The 24,098-nt window shown below is 40.0% G+C and overlaps 4 protein-coding genes across 12 annotated transcripts in view; 1 reads left to right on the top strand and 3 right to left on the bottom strand.

Annotated features, from left to right (window-relative positions):
* The window catches only part of LOC115627648 (cyclic AMP response element-binding protein B), a 30,914-nt gene extending 15,357 nt beyond the window's left edge, over positions 1-15,557 (top strand). For 2 of the 8 annotated variants that reach the window (XM_030523383.1, XM_030523384.1), the window contains exons 2-6: positions 8,973-9,371; positions 10,316-10,513; positions 10,600-10,768; positions 12,913-13,065; positions 13,177-15,557. In XM_030523383.1, coding sequence (XP_030379243.1) covers positions 9,084-9,371; positions 10,316-10,513; positions 10,600-10,768; positions 12,913-13,065; positions 13,177-13,385 — 1,017 coding nt within the window. In that variant the 5' untranslated portion in view covers positions 8,973-9,083 and the 3' untranslated portion in view covers positions 13,386-15,557. Of the gene's footprint in view, positions 1-7,741; positions 8,350-8,969; positions 9,372-10,315; positions 10,514-10,599; positions 10,769-12,912; positions 13,066-13,176 lie in introns of those variants that run through there. The other 6 variants (XM_030523382.1, XM_030523380.1, XM_030523385.1 and 3 more) reach the window with 6 other exon arrangements.
* LOC115627649 lies at positions 2,682-3,391 on the bottom strand. 2 transcript variants are annotated; one of them, XM_030523390.1, is made up of 2 exons: positions 2,988-3,391; positions 2,682-2,935 (listed from the first exon to the last, which is right to left on the bottom strand). In XM_030523390.1, exons 1-2 carry the CDS (start codon positions 3,155-3,157, stop codon positions 2,797-2,799), a joined length of 309 nt encoding a protein of 102 aa, XP_030379250.1. In that variant the 5' UTR covers positions 3,158-3,391; the 3' UTR covers positions 2,682-2,796. The 2 variants fall into 2 exon arrangements, with proteins under 2 accessions (XP_030379250.1, XP_030379249.1); XM_030523389.1 differs by having other exon boundaries at positions 2,682-2,930; positions 2,988-3,381.
* Positions 15,558-17,871: 2,314 nt separating the features above from the next.
* On the bottom strand, positions 17,872-18,270 carry LOC115627685 (male-specific protein scotti-like). The gene has a single exon (XM_030523428.1). It carries the CDS (start codon positions 18,268-18,270, stop codon positions 17,872-17,874), a length of 399 nt encoding a protein of 132 aa, XP_030379288.1.
* A 1,634-nt stretch (positions 18,271-19,904) lies between these two features.
* Positions 19,905-22,196, bottom strand: LOC115627555 (protein-serine O-palmitoleoyltransferase porcupine). The gene has a single exon (XM_030523273.1). The coding sequence runs from the start codon at positions 21,943-21,945 to the stop codon at positions 20,302-20,304; it is 1,644 nt and encodes a 547-aa protein (XP_030379133.1). The 5' UTR covers positions 21,946-22,196; the 3' UTR covers positions 19,905-20,301.
* Positions 22,197-24,098: the final 1,902 nt, after the last annotated feature.

Consider the following 24,098-nt stretch of genomic DNA (forward strand, 5'->3'; position numbering starts at 1 on the left):
ACAGAGCCGTAATTGGGCGAGTGCGTTTACCAGTGGTGTATCGAGAAGAGGCCAAAGAAGTGGAATTTTACGTATGCCCATCACTCGAACAGAACGCGTATTTCGGCATCGACTTTTGGCGGCTGTTTAATTTGGCACCACTATTAATTCCTCCGGAAAAGCCAGACGTTAAAAGACTTGTCCTCGATGAATTGCTAGCTGATAGAGTGGCGCATTATGCGGACCAGGATGAAGTAAGGCCTGAACCAGATATGTGGAAATTGAATGAACAACAAAAGCTGCAATTGGAACAAGTAAAAAAAGAATTTTTAACCTTCGAAGAAGCGGGATTAGGCAAGACTACTTTGGAGACTCACCGAATTGAATTGGTCAGCGGAGCAGAGCCAGTGAAAGACAGGCACTACCCTCTATCACCCGCTATGCAGAAGATTGTGTGGGATGAGGTGGACAGCATGCTGGCGCTTGGCGTCATCGAGGTAAGCGATAGTCCGTGGAGTAACCGCACCACCATAGTGCGACGGCCGGGCAAGAACCGCTTTTGCCTCGATGCCCGCAAGTTGAACAAACTGACAGTCAAAGATGCCTATCCGCTACCATGCGTGGAGGGAATCCTATCTGGAATCGATCAGACATATTATATTTCCAGTGTGGACCTGAAATTTGCGTTTTGGCAGGTGGAGTTGGAGGAGTCCAGTAGAAGGTGCACTGCGTTTACGGTACCAGGGCGACCGTTGTACCAATTCCGCATGATGCCTTTCGGGTTGTGTAACGCCGCTCAAAGGTTGTGCCGGCTGATGGACAAGGTCATACCGAATGAACTGAGGTCCAACGTTAAAGTATATCTGGACGATTTGGTAGTCTTCGCGGCTGATTTTGATACGCACTTGGAGTACCTGAAGAGGGTAGCTGAATGCCTCAAGAAGGCAAACCTGACGATAGGGTTACAAAAGTCGAAGTTTTGCTTTAAAACGTTGAAATACCTGGGATTTATCGTGGGCGGCGGCGTGCTTCGAACAGATCCAGAACGGGTGCAGGCGATACAGCGCATACAGGTGCCAAGGTCCGTAAAGGAGGTTCGAGCTTTCTTAGGAACCGCCGGGTGGTACAGGCGATTTATTAAAGATTTTGCCACCTTAGCGGCTCCGCTCACTGAGGCTTTGAAAAAGCGATCGGGAGGTAGGTTCTCACTCGGTGGCGAAGCGATTGCAGCATTTGAGGCGTTGAAGAAGGCGCTCACATCTGCGCCAGTGCTGGTACACGCGGATTTTTCACGCCCATTTTTTGTACAATGTGACGCATCCCATATTGGCGTCGGAGCCGTATTATTCCAGGTGGATTTGCAGGGAAACGAGAGGCCCATTGCGTTCTTTTCTGCCAAGATGAACAAGCACCAGGTGAACTACTCGGTGACCGAGAAGGAGTGCTTGGCGGCGGTATTGGCGATACAAAAATTCCGGCCATACATCGAAATGATGCCATTCACAGTCATAACCGATCACGCCAGTTTGAAATGGCTGATGTCCATGAAGGATTTGTCCGGGCGATTGGCTCGTTGGTCGTTGCTGCTCCAGGGCTTCGACTTTGAAATCACGCACCGGAAGGGCTCCGACAACATCGTGGCGGATATGCTGTCCAGAAGCACCGAAGCCGAAACTTTAGAGGAGTTGGATTTCTTCCCAGGAGACCTGTTGGGTATAGAAACCGCAGAATTCGAATCAGAGGAGTATCGGGAGCTGATTAGCGAAATTCAAAGTCAAAAAGATAAATTACCTGATTTAAAAATTGAAAACGGGGTGATCTACAAAAAGACATCCTTCAATCGGCTAGAAGATCAGCTCGAAGGCAGTGTGTGGAAACTGTGGGTTCCGCGTTCGCTAACCGGCATGCTTATATCGAAGGCCCATACCGAAGCGTCAACGCATGGAGGAGTGTTGAAGACGTTGTCCTGGTTGCGGCGGCAGTTTTATTGGCCGGGAATGGCCAAAGACGTTGCTGAAGTGGTCCGAAAATGCGTGGTCTGCAAAGAGACGAAAGCCACCAATTACGGGATGCAGGTGGGAATTGGTGCAGAAGTCGTCACGGAGAGGCCGTTCCAGAAGTTATACATAGACTTCTTGGGCAAGTATCCGCGATCAAGGAAGGGGCACGCCTTCATATTCATAGTGGTAGATCACTTCACCAAATTCACGTTCCTGAAGGCGATGCGAGAGGCCACCACTCGGAGCGTCGTCGACTTCTTGGTGAACGAAGTGTTCCATACGTTCGGCGTTCCAGAAGTCATACACTCCGATAATGGTAAGCAATTCACGTCCAAGCAGTTTGCAGACATGATGGAGGGCTACGGTGTTAAGCATCTGCGGACACCGGTGTATTCGCCGCAAAGCAACGCGTCCGAAAGGGTGAACCGGACTATACTGTCCGCGATACGGGCGTATCTGGGGCAGGATCACCGCGAGTGGGACCTACACCTTCCGGAAATTGAAGTGGCCATCAGAAACAGCGTGCATTCTGCGACTGGAGTAACGCCTTTTTTCGCACTATTCGGCCGACATATGATGTTGCACGGTTCGCAGTACCGATTGGCGAGGAAATTAAGGTCCTTAGACGAGCACGAATTCGCAGCGTTGAGTACAGCAGACAGGCAATCCCTGTTGCAACAGAAAATCCAGGCACAATTGCATGCGGCGTATGAGCGTAGTAGCGTTCGCTATAACCGGCGTGCGCGGCGGCTAAGACTAGCGCCCGGCCAGGAGGTATACCGGCGAAACTTTGCATTGAGTGATTTCAGCCGCGCGTTCAATGCGAAATTCGCGCGGAAATTTCTAAAAGCTCGCGTAAGGAAATCCATCGGCACCAACGCATACGAGCTGGAAGATTTGCAAGGGAACTTGCTGGGGGTATTCCACGCAAAGGATATCCGAGTGTGACGCCTGTCCTAAGGCAGAATGGATGAATATAGGGAGGAGGATGCAGCCAGAGCTACTCACCTGAAGATCAAGAGTGGGTGTGGCCTACGTTGGGCGCCGCGGTAGTAGTCATCCGAGGCAACGCCGGACTCGAAGCAGAGGACTCCAACAACACCAGCCGTTTGATGCGCGCAAACATCACTTCGGGGCACGAGCGTCCGCCCACTTGGATATTTGCGGTGGTGTTGCATCGGGCTGGTCACGAAGAATAAAAGGTGGCAGCGCTACGGAAGGCGCCAAGAATTTATAAAGGTACTGCAGCGCCATCTAGCGGTACCGAGCGAGGCACCATGGTGGCAACTGCAGCCACGCAGGCGCAGGGTTGTGTCCCGATGGCACCTCAAAGTGGGGAAACGTCAAGGCCGTGATGAACGGATGCGCAAGGACGTAAAAATCCGCAGGCATGCGACATCCGGCCTATAAAAGGCAAGCCGCAACACGCCATTCCTGTTTTTGGGGCGACGGTGCAGACCCACGAGGCAGTGTTTTCTTTTGGTGAACTGGAGGCCGTGCTGAAACCTGAAAAAGGAAAGGAAGAACCAGAAGCCGTTCGAAGATTTTCCGGCATATCGCCAAGTTTTCGGACAGCGGTGGAACCATACACAGCAGCTGCAGCGGCCGTCATAAGTAGCAGCACGAGCCGCATCGTAGCAGGAGCAACAGCGACAGCAGCAGATCCAGCACCAGCGTCTTCAACGACAGCAGCAGATCCAGCACCAGCGTTTTCAACGGCAGCAGCAGCAACGACAGTGGCAGCCGGAGCAAAGGCGCCCACCCAAGAAGTGGCAGCAGCAATAGCGGCGCCACCACAACGCAACAGCAGACACGTCCGTCTGCGCCATCAGCAGCGGAGGATAGACAAGCCGGTGAGTCCGTTCCTTGGCCACGCGCCGTGCCTATTGTTCGCGGTTGAGCAGCGACATCAGGCAGAGATCCCGCGCGCCTTACGTCGTGTCGTTTGTATGGGCTGCGCCTGCAGGGTCCCACACGCCGCCCATTGAAGTTTCTGCAAAAGAGAAAAAAAAGAAGATAAAACAAAATATATATACATAGATCATTAAAACCAAAACGAGGCAGAAAGTGGCACCTAGACAGAGCTTGGCGCTCTATTTAATTAATAAAAAATTCACACTCTTATACACTTATATTGTACGAAGATTGCCAATTGCAGTAGCGCGCAGTGTTTTATATGTATTCTTATATTTCTATTGCGCCCATGACCGTCGAGAGCTCTCGTTAGGATTTGGTTAGACATTTTTCTATAATTTTTGTACCGCGCATATTTTTATCATACACATACACATATATCTATATATGTACATATTTATTTGCCATAAACATACTTGCATGTTGGCGCACATAAAGAACCGCATTGGCCGTTGGCAAGCCTTCTTTATTTTGTTTTTATATAAAAATTATTGTTCCATATTTACATTGTTTTCACTCACACTCAATCACACTGAAATATATGTATGTTTGTAGCCACATAAACTGAAAATTAATTGTTAATTTTAATGGTCGCACCGTTGGTGATGATGCATTAAAGCAGCATCAGTAGGGGCGGGAGACTCACCTTTGCCATGGAATAGCCCAAGCACGGCCCAAATTAAGGGTATCCAAGAAACATTTTGCCTTTGGATACAGGCAGGGTGGGTACGCCGGGGATAACAACAGCAAAATCCCACACAGTTGTCCGATGCCACAATTTCTGTCCGTCCGCACGTATATAATCTCCTTTTATTCGTATCCGTATTCGTACGGATAGCTTGAGGGAGTTATCCGTTTATTTGTTTTTTTTGTCGCATTACGTTTCTTTTAGTTTATGTTAGTTTTTTTTGGTTTGTTTACGTTTTGAATTCGGTTTTGTATATTGCGCGTCGAATTTATTGTAGTGACGGCATTTTGTTTATCGATGGAGTAACCGTGTTATCGGTTATTGTACGACTCACGCGGGCATAGGGTTGGAACCACACACCCAAGGAGAATTCCGATGAGCCAGTCGGCGTTGCCCAAGAGGAAAAGCGTAGTCGTAACATATATATTATAAATTTCTAATAGAACAAAACACATACACATTTGAACATTTGTAGAAACATTTAAAATATATTAATTTTAAAAAATTATGCAAATATAATGCGAGGTAGGTGTAGGTATAGCCCTGACATTCATAAATGAATATTTTCTAAGGTAAAATATATAGCCATTCATTCCATTAACAAACACATATAGTATATAGTTTGGACAACATTTAATTGCTTTTGATGTGCAAACATACATACATATGTACATATGTATGTAAATATATAAAAATATATGTACATGTGTCGAAGCACCAGGTAAACCTACTACTATCTGCTACTTCTAGTATGTGCTTTTTGTTGGTAGTGGCGATTACAACAAATATATTGTGAGAGGAGATCTATCGCGAAGCCATAGTGTTGTTCCATACTTACCGGAGACGAATTTTGGTTGCATTAATGCAGTCCTTTAATATGTATATACAAGTATTGTATTAATACATAGAAGTGTGCTTTTATGGCATTATTAAGTCGTGTTTGTTTATACACAACGCAGGTTTTTAATTTATTTTTATACCCTACACTGGAAAGGTTAAGAAGGCATATTTAGGTTTTTACAAAGTATGTATGAGGTATGTATGTGTATATTCTAATTCAACATGGCGGGACAAATTGGTCTAGACCGGATAGACAGTTGAAGCCCCGCATTGAGAATATCATTTAAAAAGTGCTGGAAAACATCAGCTGCGTCCCGAATGTCCAAATATGCCAAAATTATGTATATAATAGAGCTAGAAATGAGAAGTCACACGGTTGTTTCTGGAACCAATCCGCAGCTTGCATATAAATTTCTTAATCCTATTTCATTCAAATCGGTCAAAGCGAAGCAATTACATATTCAAACATATGTATGTACTTCAGTCCTACGCCCCCCTATGCTCCCCTATGCGCTCCGATAACAACGAATACAACATGGATTTTTGTTGTCGGACTTTCTCGACTATAACTTTCTATCTTGTTATTTGTATACCCTATACCTGAAGGATAAACTGTTTGCAACACACTGATGAAGGCGTGGCATGGCCCCAAAGTATAAATATTCTTGATCAGGATAACAAGACATGTCCATATAGCCATGTCAGTCTGTAGAAACGCAAGGATCTCGGAAAGTAGACGAGCTAGAATATCCAAACTTTTCACAGTTTCCGTAAATATTAGATATTTGACACAAATTACAAAAAGATCCTGTTAGTGCTGAGCAAACTCCTAAGAAATCACTTTGTAAAGCCAAAAGCATACATACATATGTATGTAACTCTAGGAACCTGGTATCAATTAGCAATATTACGTAACATAATTCTCACAAATACCGTGACAAAGTTAGCAACAAGAAAATGCCACTAAAATTAATTCAAATGAATATAAGAGTATATACAGATATACATACATAGATATGTACATACAGACATTTATATTTGTAAAACCAAACTTTCGCGATATCTCTTCAACATACGATTATTGTATTATTATTATTGAGATACATATGTATGTATGTACATATGTATGTATGTTTGATAGAAAAGTGCAAAAGTACAAAAAGGAGAATCATCTACAAATTGCTCGAAGCATTTCTGTCCAACAAACTTGTATATATATATAGTATATCTTACGTAATTTAAGGTACATATAATTGGTATATACATATGTATGTATGGCTGTGTGTATGTGCATATGTATGTATGTCATATGTCTATGACTAGAGGGCTGACTATATCGTGTTAGTATTTATAATTGCATTTACATGCAATAAAAAAATGTTACATTCGTATTGCAATAAAATTTATTCTCCACAGATCCGGTACCAAAATGTATATGTACATATGTATATGTACTTATCCATATGTATGTATATTATTTTAGGGTTTATTTACGCAACTGAAACTAAAAGTACTTGTCAGTGCGCTGCCAAAGCTTACAAAAGTGTGTAAAAAATTGATTAAAATAGGCGCTATTTGAATCAATCAATAAATATCTGAGTAGATAGTTTTTATAAATTTTTAATAGATAAGGGGTTTCATGTAGTCGATAATAGCCGCACAGTTATTTGGCTATCCTAAGTGCAAATATCAATTCTTTTGGTTTTAAATACATATATGTATGCACATACATATGTATATTGCGAATAAAACCAAATATGGATAAATCATACGCGTATTTTCTTACTTTATTTGTAAACAAATTTCTGCATGACCAATTCGGCTTGACAGTGTATGTGGCGCCGTCAACTTTGTACAACCTGCCTATGCAAGCCACAATCAGCTGTTCGATGACGCAAGCGCTGCCAGCGGTACATAAAATAGCCTGGCGGGATTTCTTATTTATTGTTTTCGACGTCCATTTTGTATAACACAATTAATGGAAATTCGACGAAATGTACAAAATTTATACAAATACTCCTGTAAATGTTAATCAAATATTTAATCAAACGTATGGCAACACTAATTTTCTGCGAGTGTGCTGAACAAATCAAGAACAAGAAGTAATTCTGTTAGCTTAGGACGAAACTATTGCAGTTTTGAGCTCGCCAATTTCAAATCAAAAGACATTGCAAGTTATTATCAGTATTATTATTTCTCGTGCTCATTTGTTTTGATATTTTCTTGCAAATTCATTAACGGCCACACTGATAGGACAAACTGAGCGCCAACTGTCTGCTGGTATGTTTTTTGTGGTTCCTGTGAGTTGGCAGCATCGTGACATTTGCCATTCACAGCAGGGAATGGTATTGTGTGCGTGAGGTTCGTGTATGTGAGCGCAAATGTGTATACCAATGTATGGATAGTGTTTATTGTAAAAAGCGCCATCAAATTGCCCAAAAGGGTGACGAACCTAAAAAAGAAATCGCTTTGCGGTGAAGAAAAAAACGTTAATATCAGCATTGTCGACGATTAAGTCGTCGGTAACGCTGCGAAGCAAGAACAAGGCAAAAGCAGAAGAGAAAGAATATTGTGTGTCCGCGTGCTGCCAACTGCGCTCAAAAGAGTGGCGTCTGCGTCCAAAAGAACAAAAAGGCAATTGATATAATTGTAGTAATAACAAGAGGATAATTCAAGGACTTGTAATGCCTGCGGCCGCAGTGTCGACGACAACGAAACGAAGAAGCGCAGCAGCAGCGTGAATTTAGAAGCCATAACATTGTGCGTGTGTTGTTGTTGTTAGTGTTGGTGGTGGTGGCGTGCGTACAGTAAAATTTTTCAACAAGTTGTCAGCGCGCAACGCTCAGCTCCAGCAACAAATACAACAACAACAGCAGCAGTAGTAGCAGCAACAGCAGTGAGCAGCGTTTTTAGTGATGTCATCAGAAAGTAAGTTCTTTTTTTTTATATATATATATATATATACATATGTATATCTTGAGAGACTACAACCACAACGTCGTCATGACGTCATTTCGTAAAAATATACACAACAGTCGTCAAATGTGCTGGTGCTGGTTGATGTTGTTGTTGCTGTTGTTTCGAATTCGTCGTCGTCGTCGTCAGTTGTAGCCATCGTTGCCTTGCTTAGCAAACAAACAAAACAAACCAAACAACAGTTGTAGGCCAGCAGCAAGCAGCAGCATTGAACAACAGCAGTGACAGTGACAGTGGTGGTGTGTGTGTGTGTGTGTGTGTATGTGTGTTGTTGTTGTTATCATCATTCTTATTATTATTATTACTGTTGTGTAGTGGCATATGCTCTCCATGCGGATTGATAGGCCGGGAAGTGGGGGGGATTACAATATTGTAACAAAATTCGAAGCACTCACTGCACAAATTTTATCTCTACGCATTTCACTCGCTCACTCACGCTCTCTATATATATAAGTACATATATATGTATATCTATCCATCTATCTATCTATCTCTATCTGCTTGTCCCAAAATTGTGCCCGCCAACAATTTGCATCGACATCGACATCCACATCCATATCGACCTGCACCAGCAGACATCGTTCAATATCCAGCAACAATAACTTCAAACTGGCCAAATTGAAACGGAAAAAACCGTCAACCTGAAGCAGTTATCGAAGAGCGTGGTGCTGCTTAAAATCGCAAAAATGGATAGCATCGTGGAGGAGAACGGCAACTCGGCATCTAGCGGCAATGTCAACGATGTAGTCGATGTGTCGGCGGCCGTCGCTGCTGCCGCCGGCCTCACCTCAGGAGCAACAGGCGGCCAGCAGCAACAACAGAACCAGCAGAGTACAACGGGCGGCGTATCAGCGTCGTCCAACACAAATAATACTGGCGGCGGCGGCGGTGGAGGACCATCAGTGTTAACCACAACCGCCAACTGCAACATACAATATCCAATACCAGCCCTGGCGCAGCATACAGGCATACAGGTAAGCATATCCGTATCCCCTACCCGAAACTCTGGCACTCTAATGCCCCCACCAGTGGCTAAAAGATTCTTGCAAAAGCACAGGCTATACTCGATCGAATTCTGCATTGTCCTCTCCTAACCTATTTAATCTTTGGCTTTCCTTTAAATTTTGTCAGAAAAAGTTTATTGACCTTTTCATTTGAGAGTGGAACTGCAAGCCATTCAGACTGGCCTAGTATTCCACTGTAGCTTTTTGTATCATAGAGCGTGAGTTTTTATTCCATTTTCCTTTCAAACTATCCAATACGTTTAAGTTACTGCTGTTTCCAATGTTTGAGGCAATTTTTATCAATAACATTCATTGGGAACACCAAGAATTCTCTATTCCGTAAGATGTGCGATTGATCATTTTCAGAACCTACATATGTAATTAGATAAGATACTGTGGACTCGAGGATCTGACGTCGCTGAGCCTTGCTAAAGCTACTTTTGATCATTTGCAAAATTAATAAATTAATTAACACATCTTTAGTCGCCTTATGGTATATTTTTAAGGACTCTTTTGTACACTAATCAGAAGTGATTTTTTATATTGGAAAAGGGTAACCTGATACCCTCTCAATGCTATACTAAGCACTACCTTAAGCTTCCGATTTTTTATGACATGTCTCATTCTGACATATCAGATTAGGGCTTTAAGGCTTTTCTTTGCATAGACAAAGGGGTTTCGATTTCATTGCTAGTTCGTTTTCATTTCTTTGAACACAATTCTTTGAACTTTGTAAGAATTTTATAATTTGGAATTGTAAAGGAAGCTTGTTTAGTTGCCCAATTCTTATTGTTTGGTACTTCTACACACGCCCGAGTAACATACATACATATATACATAGAATTAAAACTAACTTTGACAAACCGATAATTTTGTGCCACTCTTGATCTGACTATTTGATTTCTTACTTTCAGGCACAGTCTGTAATACAGGCGGCCAATCATTCTTCTGTTATACAAACCGCTGCCGCAACTAATCAACAAGCTTTGGCCACTGCAAGCGCCATGCATAAGGCGGGGGGCGGAGGTGGCAATGTTGTCTATGTGACCAAACCGCCCAATACAACGGTCATCCACACGACCGCCAGCAATGCTGTGCAAGTGCGTAATAAAGTGCGTAATTCCTTAAGGGAATGAAATAGGAAGAACCTAGTCATATTAACGTATTGGTTTCTTTCTTATTTCGTCGTATTGTATAGATCCCTCCAAATTTTCCATGTAAGATCAAACCTGAACCGAATACACAACATCCTGAGGATAGTGACGACAGCTTATCGGATGAGGATTCGCCGCATCATCGCAGCGAATTGACAAGGAGGCCATCGTATAATAAGATCTTCACCGAAATCAGTGGACCCGATATATCCGGTAATTATGGCGTGCTGCCATATCTTGCGTTCTTTCTCTTTTTATATAGTATATGCTCTCGACACATACACACAACCACACACACCCATATCGAACTTAACCCACTGCATTGTTTGTTTACTTTAATTGGTTCTCTTAAGTTTTGTGTTCTTGAAACTAAATAAGCGCGCTCAGCCCACCTTCAGCTCCATCTACACCCACGCTGTTGCATACATTTTTGTCTCTGCATACATACATACATACATACTTATATATAGCATAATACCATGCTGTCTTGAGACATCAACTCCCACCAACCATCACATGTATGTTTGTCATAGCAAATTGTCTCGCCCGACTCGATATCTGGAAACCATAATGCCACTTCTCAAAGTCGCTTTCCTCCTCCTTAAACAGCCTGCTTGTTTATTTAAAATAATTAATAGACATTTTTATTTCCTAAACATTTAACATTGATTTTACAAAACCTCTTCTGATCTTTCAAATATTGCCTTCAAATCTTAATCAAAATAGATTACAAATATGCTTCGATTGAGAAATGCTGTGGGGTGGGGAAAAGTACGTTGGAACTATTACAATTCCGATTTCAGAAGTTGTATATCTTTTCCTAATTAATTACATATGTATATGCACATATGTATGTATACTTCATTTTGACGGGTTATTTTTTTGTTTATCCTTCTACAATGTTCTTCAAGAGATGTTCGAAAGTAAATGTTCCTTTATTACACACACACACATACACATACATGCATACATAAATATTTGTCCCTATCAGCTGTTACGTGTATGTTCTATAACTTCGCCATGATCATGATCCCCTAACCCACATACATATACATACATACATACGTACAAATGTACATAAAATGTTGTTGTTTATTGTTGGCATTATCGAAAACAAAATACAAAATCCAAGAAACTACAAAATCAATACAAAAATCTAATTCGATATGTATAGTATATTTGTTTGTAATCCAAATGAGCACACACGCTTCTTCACTTCTCCAACCTTGCGTCTCCCTCTCCCTCACACACACTCCTTCAGCCTGTCTGTCGCTCTATCTCTCTCACATACATGCTGGACTTACCGTTACGAATAACAGTTGCTGCAGTTCAACGCTCAGCCGCTCCACCAACACACACACAGACTTATATATACATACATATATACGGACACACATACGTACTGGCATATAGTTGTTGTTGTTGTTGCTTATTGAAAAATAAAGAAAAGAGAATTATACAATTTTAAAAAAAATGCATCGTTAGTACGAGACTATAAGAAGAACAAAGATTAAGAAACGCGCACTTTTTGGCATGTCGCTAAACTAAAAAAAAACATACATATGTAAATAATATTTTAAAATAAACATACAAACATATGTACATACATAGACACCTTGTCACACCTCCACCTCTCGCTCTTTAGCTGCTGTTGTTGTTGTTGTGTCACTATGCTACAGAAAAAATCGTACGACCACGCATAACTGTGAAAATGTTTGAATTAAAACCGTGTTACCGCCGCTATTTTCAAAACTAATCTAAATCACTCGTTTTCACGCTAGTTCTCTCTCGCTCCCACACACGCAACCACATATGTGCATCATTGTCATTGCCACACATACATACACACACACACACACACTCACATGCTCACAACAACAATCAGTGATAAACTTACGCGCACTAATCCTGGAAATGATGTTTTCACAATTGCCAAAAACAGAATTTTTTTAACGCTTCAAAACCAAACGATCCATTAAAAAATATTCAACTTGTTGCCAAAATATTGTTTCTTATAATTTTTATTGTTTTTTTTTCGTTTTCTTTTTGACTGCCCTCTCTTTCTCTCACGCGCGCCAAATAAAAACTATAAAAAATATATCAATTGTATTTAAAAAACAACAACAACAACAAATAAACGAATAATTAAAATACCAATGTCAACAACAACTACAACAACAATCAACAACAACAACTTGTCGACCCAAACTTAACCCCCACCCAAAAAAAAAAAAAAAAAAAAAAAAAAAAAAAAAAAAAAAAAAAAACCAAACCAAATTACTATCCAAATGTACCGTCCAACAATCAACCCACCAATCAAAAATCCAACTAACGGCGATCTCTTGGCATCGGCGCAGGGGGCCCAGCACTGCAAATGTCTGACGGTGGCGTACTTGGGGCGCAGCTGCCGAGTGGCGCGACGAGCGGTGGCAACACAACCAGCAGTCCACTGCTACACATGCCGCCGGATACTTCATATTATCTATCCAGTCGGATAGCGTACAATACCAGTAAATGTCGCCGATAAAATAGAGAGCAATGCGATCTAAATATAACATTGGCTTGAATCCTAATTTTCATATTATACTCACAAATCACTCTCCCCGTTCGATCTATTGCAGACAACAGCGGCATTGCCGAGGACCAGACGCGCAAGCGTGAGATACGGCTGCAAAAGAATCGCGAGGCGGCTCGCGAGTGTCGACGCAAAAAGAAGGAGTACATTAAGTGCCTGGAGAATCGTGTAGCGGTGCTAGAGAACCAAAACAAAGCGCTCATCGAGGAGCTGAAATCGCTTAAGGAGCTCTATTGTCAAACCAAGAACGATTGAACGTGGCAGCGGCGTTGGCAGCAGCGTAAGCGGCAACGTCGACGTTGGATCAAGGCTGTGGCAGCGGCAGCAGGAGCATCACCAGCAGCAGCAGCAGCAGCACCGATGTTACTTACAATGACGTCAGCACCACCAGCAACAGCAGCATAAGCAGCAGCAGCAGCAGCGTGCTTCAAGCTGGGGAGTAGTGAGACGTCCAGAAGGTCTGATCGGAATGCGTGGACGGCATGTGTGCTATTTATTGGCTGCATATGTCATGGCTTACATACATACATATGTACATACGTATAAAGCTGATTATGTGTAGAGTATATATGTAGAGTATAGAGACCCAGACAGACACGTTCGTCACTAGTGTGGACGGTTGTTCGCATTTAATATGCTGCTAACACACACACACCCACACACAACTACATACGCAACCACAAATTGCTGCCGCATGCCAACAACAACAATGTTGCCTACCTGCCTGCCAAACACAGACACAGAGACACACACATACAGACACATAGACACACACACATAGCGACACACAAACAATGTAATTATGTTTATAATTTTTTATGTGTAATATTATTTCTATGCTTATTACTGTAATATTTTCTTTATAGTTTACTTTTGCGATAATTTTAATGTAAATTAATTCCTTTCTCTTTTTGTTTGCTTAACAATTTTTTGCAAAAATTCAAGCAAATCAGAAAAAAAATCTATGATTTTTGAGTAAAGTGCGCAGCGCGTCAACTTTCTAAGCAAGAAAAGGAAAAACAAAACAAAAAGAATTTAGTAAATGAAATAACAATGTTTTTTGTTTATTTTAGCAAAATAAATGTTAAAACAGAAAACAAATTAAACAAGAAGCGAATTAGTCAACACACATACACATGCATACACACACACACGCCCACAAAACACACACACACACAAAATTGTGCTCGGCGCCGACATCAAAATGTTCGTACACACAATTTTATAAATATAGTATACAAAATGCAGCCGACTCTAATTTATATTTGTAATTTGCAAAAAGGCGCTAGCATTGTGTGAACTAAAAGTGTATGTATTTCTTATTAATGAAATTATTTAAAAATTTTTGTTACATAATTCTAGTGTTTAAACAAAAAACAAAGAAAAGTAAAGTAAAAACCAACTTAGGCTGCGCCCAATGGCAGGCTACACATTTTTTAGCTGTGCGCGCAACAAAAAGGAAATATGTATGTATGTACGTAGTTAGCGAATATTTGTACACTATTTCAATGGCATACAACAACTCTATAACAACAACAATCTATATATATATAAATAAATAAATATATTTGGTTTGTTAGTTTTTAAAAAAAAAATGCGCGCGCAATTAACATTGAAAAAGAAAAAAACAAATGTAATTTCTTCATTTTTTTCCTTTTGGGCCACTCGAAAACAAAAAGAAAACAAACAGTAGCAACCAAAATCAAGGTAAATCAACGAAAAGGCAGCGACGTCATATTTTTTAACATACTTAAATGAGAATTGTAAAAATGAAGGAAATTGTAAGGAAACTTACAGACACGTACAAGTATGTGCATATAAAGCAAAACTCTCGTTATCTCTTGTGATCAACTCAGTTGTTGTTATGAATGAAAATTTAAAAGAAAAGCAAAAAAGAAACAAAATAGAAAAAGAAAAACAATACATACATGCACGCAGACAGACAGACAGACGGACAGCCAGCCAGCGCTGACAATGTTGTTGCAGGCGATCTTTTTTTATATATACAACAAAAACAAAACACTAAAGAAATATTTAATGTCAAATATAGCAGGAGCAATGCATATTGTATATACCGTGTGTATATGCATATGTTATGACATGTATGTATGTGTGTAAAATTATTATAAAGATATGTATATATACATATATCTATCTATCTATTTTTGATGTCAAATCAATTGGGCGAAACTTTCTGCAAACAAAACAAAAACAAATAAATACAAAAACAAAAACAACAAATGAAATATAAAAGCAAAAGCAGGGCAACTTTCTTTGGTAGTCATTGCGAGAGTTGCAAGCGTAAAATTTTGAAAACAAACATATTTTTATTGTCATTGCATAATTTTTAAGCTAGTAATTTTAATATTTAAAGCATAAGCGAGAAAACAAAACAAAGAAAAACCATAAAAGTGACAACAATTAAGAAAACGAAGGCAAAACAAATTAAAACAAAAAACTGTAGTAATTACAATATTGTTATAAATATTTGTCTCAATGAGAAAAAAAAACAACAAACAAACAAACAAAGCAAAACAACAAACAACAAAAAATATACATTAAAAAATCAATAAAAATAATAAATGCAATTCAAATAGTTTGATTTCAACACATCAGCTATGGTCAGACAGGCAAAAAGTTTGCATACAAATGCGAATAGAATCGATAAGAATTCTAACTGAAACTTCTTTGAGATTCTCTTCTGAATGCCAGATTTGTGGACAAATTATTGGCATGTCTCTGGAGGGACTCTAAACACTCTAGTACATTTTTTTTTAATTCGAAAAGAAATACTCTGCTCTAGAGCGAAGATGGAAAAGGACTGGAATGGCGGAGCAGTGCTCAACCAATTCTTGAATTATATATTCATGTATCCACTCATTACTAGAATTGATTTTCTGTCTATTCTTTTATGACAACAACAACTGGGCAGAGCCCAGTTTATACTTAGATCGAATTTATGGGTATGAGTTCTGGAATACGATTGCCACATTGGAAAGCTTTACTCTATAAAACTATACTTGGAGTCATCGGGAATTAAGATGATATCGTTTATTATTTTATCCTTCGCATTCCACTCTGGTTTTATTTTATATAGCTGCCATAGGACTGAACTGCAAAAATCAATCTTAGTACTAAATGCTTTTTTGTTTACTGCGAAATGTTGACAAAAAGTGGAATTACTTTTATCTATTTAATCAAGATTATTTAGCTGCCATACAAATGATTGGTCCTACAACGAATTGAATGCCTGTTACGGGGAAAGGAGTGGGTACAGGAGACTTATTTTATTTTAAGAACTGACTTCATAAACTATAAACGTTCATCACCTGCTTCCTAAAACCATTAAGGAAATATATTTATAAATTGTCATACTTGTGGAATTTTTATTTTCGATTATTTTTAAGAATTCCAGTAATGAACTGAAAACAAACATGGAAATATACCTCCTTTTTTTTCTAAACATTCAATAATTTGCATTTGTTAGCACATCTTTAACATATATAAGTAATACTAATACCTATTATTTGTGGTTTTGGCGCTACTTGCGAATTTCAAGGTAAGACTTCTGTTTGTAAAAAGAATTCCCTGCGAGTTGTCGAAAAATTTAGATTTGATTTCCCACACCAAGCGATTAGGTACAAGTATTTCCGCCTTAGAAGACCAGTAGGTCCAGTTTGGATATGGAGTTGGACTACTTGATTAGCTTAGTTCTTGATAATTGTAACCTCGGGTGCCGAAAAGAACACTCCGTCATCTTCGATTTTCCATTGGGGGATTTGAAAATAAATTTTAAAAAACATTCAAAATTTACAAAAATGCAATTTATTTAGACTATACAAAATGATGATGCACTAAAATACAAATATTTCAATTGTTTTAAATAAAACATTGGGCAAAATAGAAGTTTCAATGACAATGCCTTAAACCGGCAGACTTTTCCGCAGATCTATTTATCCGAAAAATACATAGCTACATGGGATACTGTTATGTTTATACATACAAGGTGCAATTCAAAAGTTCCAGGACTTTTTAAATAGCGCGGCTCCTAGTGGCGCCATGTGTTGGAAATTTTTATCCGTCAATTGTGTATTCTTCAGTGTTGTCGTATGGAATTTATATAACAGCTGAATTGTATAACAGCTGGTATATCGCGCTAAATGTGACATTACATTTGTAGTGTTGGTCGGAAAATGAACATCGAACAAAGAGCCAACATTAAGTTTTGTTTTAAACTTGGTAAAACTTTTACCGAAACTCATCAAATGAGTTTATGTGATTGTCTATCCTGTAGCCGTATTCACGAGTGGTTTAAACGTTTTCAAGAGGGACGGGAGGACTTGGAAGACGACGAACGTTCGGACCGGCCAAAAGATGTTGTGAACGAAAAAAACACGGAAATTGTGCGTGAATTCATTAAAAAAGAGCCGAAATCATCGCTTAAATATATGGAATCGGAATTATCAATATCCGCAGCGTCGATTTATCGTATTTTGACAGAAAATTTGGGTCTCAGAAAGGTCTCAGAAGGAGACTATTTTGAAGGCGACCAATAAATTTTTCAAAAAAAAAAAAATAGTTTTCGTTTTTTAATAAAAGTCCTGGAACTTTTGAATTGCACCTTGTATATGCATATTTATTGTTCTACTACACATATATGGGTGCCCATATGGTCTTCCCTCAGCACCAACTTATATTTTATTTCGCTTCAGTTCATGCCCAACTCGGAGAGTTCGGAGACTCAGAAATGTCCCCACCGATCCGGAAGACCTTCTCCTTTCGGATAGTTGTTGCTGTTCAAATTCTCCATCATGTAGTTGGCGAAGAACTCCCTTGGGTTTTCGGGCCGGGCCTCTTTCATGGCGCGCATAACATTCTGCATGAGCCCGCACATCTCCGACTCCGCTTGATTGGCGCTGCTCATGGTATAGAAGTTGCGTTTCTTCAGCGGCTGCAGCGGCTGTTCCTCGTTAGGAGCCAACAACTGCATGGGCGCAAGAGGGGGCTCGTGAGGCGCATCCAATAGTATTGCCATCTGTGGATTGTTCAGGCGAATCACCTGAATGTCATCAGAGTCTGCGTCATCCTCGTCGGAGTCCATCTGCGGAACGTGTGGCTCAGGAAGCTCCAGTGGCTCCATGTAAACGACTCGCCTTGTTTTTGCTTTAAAAAAAAAAAACTCAAGTGGTGTGAAAAAGAAGAGATTTGGATGCTTCTTTTCTCAAACGGATAACACGGCAGTTCAAAACAAGCTGCTGATTTCGCCAAATATTTTGCTATATTTTTCCTATCGACTTTTTATGTATTATAGTGTTTAGTAGTGTGAGGCGCCTGAATAACGAATGAATACTGAGAGCTATTGGGCAAGCAATTCAAAAATGATTGACGGTCGGGCGAAAGACTTTACAAGGCCGGCTGCGATAAATGGAGAACACATTAGGATAGTTCCCTCATTTCTATTTAATTGAAAAGCAAAATATTTCTAAAATCGGGAACGAAGATATACTCCTGAAGGTAGTTATCTTATTTCTATTTAATTGAAAAGCAGAATATTCTTAAAATCGGGAACGAAGATATGCTCCTCAATGTAGAACACATTGGGAGAGTTCTGTCACATTTCTATTTAATTGAAAAACAGAATAACCTTAGAATCGGGAACGAAGTAATGGTCCTTAATGTAGAACACATTCTGTCATTTCTATTTAATTGAAAATAAGAAAAACCTGCGATTTTTCACATCTAAAGCCAACTAGGAATGGGAAATCTTATCAATCACCGATCTTCTGTCAATCTTATGATTCTCTGTATTATATTGCCGAGCAATCGTTTAACCATCTCTACAAAGTACTACTCTAAGATTGCAGGCAGTTTCTATTTGCTCCGAGAATTTCTGAAGGACTATTTGAAAATCGATTTTCTGATACTACTGATTCTCGATTAATAACGCGTCAATCTACTGTTACAACCGCAAAATCGGACCAGCCATGTAAAAGATATAGAAATTATGTAAATTGTGGTGTTAAACATAAACAATTTTAATTAAGTCTGATCCGTTTGGAGGTTATGATTATAACTCACAATTATAACTGCAATGCACCAAGTCCTGGTAAATATTAAGTCATGCCAGTCCGATAAATCTATATACTCGTATATAGTGTAAAACAGTTTGTCCTGACTGATTGGTGATCTACGCACAAAAGGATAAGACCCATCGATGTAGAAAGCTGACACAAATTTCCTTTCCTTAAGAAAATTCGAGCTCAAAATGGGAAAAAGGGGCTACAACGTTTGAATGAAAAGTCTGCAATCCTTATGCTTGAATAAATGTACATAAATAAAACTTATAGCGCTCATTGTTTCGTGATATATTTCTTGAGGCCTGCTTTATTGGGGTTTTCCTGTGGGAAAACTAAGAGCTAGAATGGTAAAATATTGGCACTCAAGTATTTTTTTACGCTCCTAAGACTGAACAGAATGGAAAAATTTGCAACAGCTGTAGAGATGAACAATAGAAGGACGCTACGCTAACCCTTCCCATCAAAAATGGAGATTGTGAAATAATTAATAATAAGCAATTATCAAATAAAAGTCCAGTCTAATTGAATTCGAAATGAAAGGTCATAACAATAATAATAAAGTAAGACTATAACGAAACAAAGGACTTCTAAATCTACGTTTTCTATAAATATTGAGAAATTTCAAAGATATCTATTGAGAAAAAGGATTGGGTTGGGATTACGAAGAAGTAAGAAAATACACATTTGTGACTTGTTAGTCTTGAAAATTGTATTAAGCACACATAGACACATAAAACACGTATGTATATATGCATGTAAGTATATAAGAAACATTGCCACAGCTTAAACAATTACAAATATGAGTACAAATACAAATAAATTCACAGTGCGTATCATCAGTACATGTATGCTTTTCCCCCATATGGGGGTGTATAGGTATGTATATATATATATAAAGATATAAATATGTATAGACACATACAGTATGTATGTATGTATATTAGGTGTATACGTATGCATGTAAATATGTAGTAGGTAATACCATTACAATCACAAGGAGCGTCCGGGCGCCTCCGCCATTCCTTACAAGAAATTCCATTAAAACTAGATACACATACATATGTGGACATAATTCCCATACATACATTCCCACTTTAGGATATAAAGAGATAGAGCACAAAGGTGCCCAATCCAATGTAGTGACTTAGATAACCAGACGACCACCAATGCCACAGAAAGGGCATTTCCCCATCCTCCATTTCCAGCGAGTCAGTCAGAGAATCATTTAGCAGCACCACGCCCAGATAGGCCAGATGGAACATGGCGAGCAGCCTAAACATGAGATTCACGAACATTACCAGCCAAGAGCTCCAATGGCCCCAGCCTCGTTTGGACGGGCAATGTGTGTAGCGACATCTGTCCTTGCCCATGCAGGGATTGGCCATAATGCAGGCTCGGGTCAAGGTGGCCAGGTGGCGACGCAGCATCACCTCGCCATTGGCGAACGTGGCCAGCGACAGCAGCACCAAATAGATGCGCAGATCCATGCCGTGCAGCAGCGAGGAGACAAGGTAGGTGCAGAACACTGCCACTATGGTGTGCTGCTGGGCACGTCCTCTCATCCGGCCATAGATGTAACGCTTCAGCCACTCGTGCATCGGAATGTTCCACTTGCGTACCAGCACGCTCAGCGAGTACGGCCACTCGATAGTCCAAGCGTCACAGACCTGCTGGCGATCACGTCCGGGGACTGTGACACGGTCCATCTCCAGCGATTGGCCAGCCGTGATCAGCATCGCCTGGCTCAGATAGCTGACGAAGTAGTGGCTGGAGCGAACGCCTAAGGCGCCCACCCACGTCATCCAGACTTGCCACAGATTAGGAGTGGCCAGCATGTAGTGGCTGTCGAACTCGTTCAGCGTCGGACAAATGCAATTGGACATGGCCAGGGCTAGCACACAGAAGATCACATGCAGCAGCGCCCGGAACAACTGGGAACGCCAGCGCGCCAGTGTGTTCGTGCCCAAGCACTGCAAATAGGCTGTGTAGGAGATCCAGGGACCCAGCATGCATGTCGCCGGGTTAAAAATGTAGCCGAGGTAGGCGAGAATGCTGGGCATCAATTGTTTAACCGCTCCCATCTCTGCCATGTCGAAAGCCAACGAGATCACCTTCATATTGGCCACCATTTGCAGTCCACGCAGCTGTGTCCAGGCAGCGGGCTGATGCCACAGCAGCTCGTACGAAAACTGGCTACCAATGGTAATCAGGGCGATGGCCAGTGCTCCTCGTTGGCCGCTGCCTAACCGCACCAACTGCAGCAGCCCATAGCTTAGGCTGCTGAGGAGCACCAGCACCCAGAGCCGCTGTCCCAGGGTTACGTAGAGCATGACCAGTCCACTAAGGGCCGAGATGAGATGCAGTGGAGCCACAGCCATGGTGTTGGGCCGTACTCGCGGCCTGTCAGCCTCGGGAAAACGATGATACGCATAGAGTGTGCTTAGCAGGCGGCACGCCAAACAGCAGAGCAGCAAGGGCGCCAAATAATACAGAATCTGATGCCACGAGGGCAGCACACAGAACTCAAAGGTGTCCCGCAGGCGCTCAACCACTGGGTCAATGGCTGACACCCTACTGCCCTCATTGTGCAGCTGGTCCAGGTGCTCGTGTGGATTTTGGTCCCGGCCATACATAACTCGCGGGTGAATATAGCTCTCCGGCTCGTCCTCGTCCGCTTCTTCATCCTCGGAAGCCGCAATGTCTATATAGTCCGGTTCATCAAAGTAGTGATAGTCCATGGTGGGCTGTGGGTGGTGGGATGTGTGCGGGGTGGGTGGTTGTGGTCTGTGTCTCGGTATCTATACTCTTTCAATTCTCCTTTCGCTGCAGCTGCTCCCTTTCTTCCCTGCCTTGTGCTTGTGGCGGCAATAGCCGCGCGCTTCTTAACTCTTCCAGTCAGGCGCCAGCTTTTTCTTCTTTTTTTGGCAAAGAGTCTGTCGGCCTGTCTTAAAATTTCTCAGACTCTTGTGCAGGAAAGCGCAAACTTTTGCTGGCTATATGCACCGCTCTCTATACAAACAAACTGCATCGTCGCGACGGTGGCGGCTGTGCCAGTGTTTGGCAATGCGATTAGTGTTGAAAAGGTTTGCAATGCACAGTAAAGCTGCAATATTTGCGCACTCTTCTTGTACACTGCGGCTCAAAAGAATGTGGCCCGTGCTCGAAAAAGACTCAATTAATTATAGAACGCTGAACTATATGACAATTTTTTTTAAATAATGAATAAAAAATAGATTATTAAAAGAAATAAATTTAAAAAAAAAGTATATTCGAAATAAATTGCATATATTCTACTATAGAAGTGGAACTTTGAAATATTAATATTATTCTTATTAAATTAAAATATGTGGACAACTAAAAAAATGAATTACTAAACATAGCACAGCAATATAGATGTACTTAACAAAGCCACTAATTTAAAAAAAAATTTAAACTCTCAAATTTATCAAAATGTATTGAAAATAATGAATAAAAATACATTATAAAAAGTGTATATTCGAAATAAATTGTAGCTCTGAGTATACAAGTAACATTAATAATAATATTATTTAAGTAAAATAAATGGAAAACTACAAAATATGTATTACTAAACATAGCACAATTATTTAGTTTTGGTTAACGAAGCCACTTATTTATAAAAATACAGAATCCCATATACAAATAGTTATGTTCCGTTGAAAAAACTTGTACGCACTTAATTAATAACATAATATATACATAAACATAAACTAGAAAAAAACTGCGAATCTTAAAAAAAAGAATAAAGAAATAGAAAATTCTTCACACAATAGAAAATAAAGAAACAAGACAGTAAATAGTATGTTCATTTAAAATTTACGTAACTGAAAAGTACAACAACATCCTTGGAAAGTAAAAGAGTTCCCAAATATGTTTAATTACATGATGGAGTCTCGCAAGCTTACAATTATTGAACAGCATTCCACATTTGTCGATTCATGATCAACTTTCTTAATCCATAACGATGAAACATCGTCAACAGCTTTATAACAGAAATTTGGCTGTAATACTTACATATGTATATAAAGAAAAAACGTTTGTATGTAGGTATGTTCCATTATAGATTCCGAAGCCACTCATTCAATTTTGATCAAATTTTGTGGCAATATTTAAAATTGTCCCGTGGCCGATCCTGTGAAGTTTCGTGGCGATTGGTTCTACGGAATTTATTTTTCGATTTTTAAAATTTTTTCAAGAACTGTGTTTTTTTCTATAAATTACTCCATTTTGATTTCCTTTCATTTTTGTTATTGTTTCATTATGAAAATATTAAATTCAGCTTACAGCGGACCAATAGACCATTAAGTATATCTATTATGGCGTAAAATCAATATGCTTACTGTCAACCATTGCCTCTTCTAGATGCTAGATAGTCATACCTATTTAGAATTATAAATAATCTTCATATTCTTAGGGTATGTGTAACATTTTTAACAAAGAGACTGTACGTCTTATATGTCTCTTAGGTATGTGTAGCACTGAAGCATCCAAAAAATACACGAAACAAAGATGTTAGAAAGAGACACTATCGCCCTCAGGTGGTTTCTTGACTTTTCTGAACAACCTTTTTAAACCATCCGAGCTAAATTGGTTCAAAGCTAATGCTATGGGCTTGTTTCCTTTGATATCGCTATTAAAACTATTATAAAATCAGATTAAATATAGTACAGGCATCTAAAATTGCTTTCTGCGTGGATTAAATGGAATATCAACCTTATGTTGCTGATAGTTTTGAGAACTTTTAGAACTAAAATTCGTCCATTTCGATTAAATTAAGTACAAACAATTGTAAGAAAATAAATAAATAATGTTATTCTTTTAGATCAAATTATATTCTTATAGAGTTCTAGGATCAATCGGTTTAACATTTTTA

This window comes from Scaptodrosophila lebanonensis, unplaced genomic scaffold (assembly GCF_003285725.1).
Source record: "Scaptodrosophila lebanonensis strain 11010-0011.00,11010-0021.00 unplaced genomic scaffold, SlebRS2 tig00000096-arrow-pilon, whole genome shotgun sequence".
Lineage (NCBI taxonomy): Eukaryota > Metazoa > Arthropoda > Insecta > Diptera > Drosophilidae > Scaptodrosophila > Scaptodrosophila lebanonensis.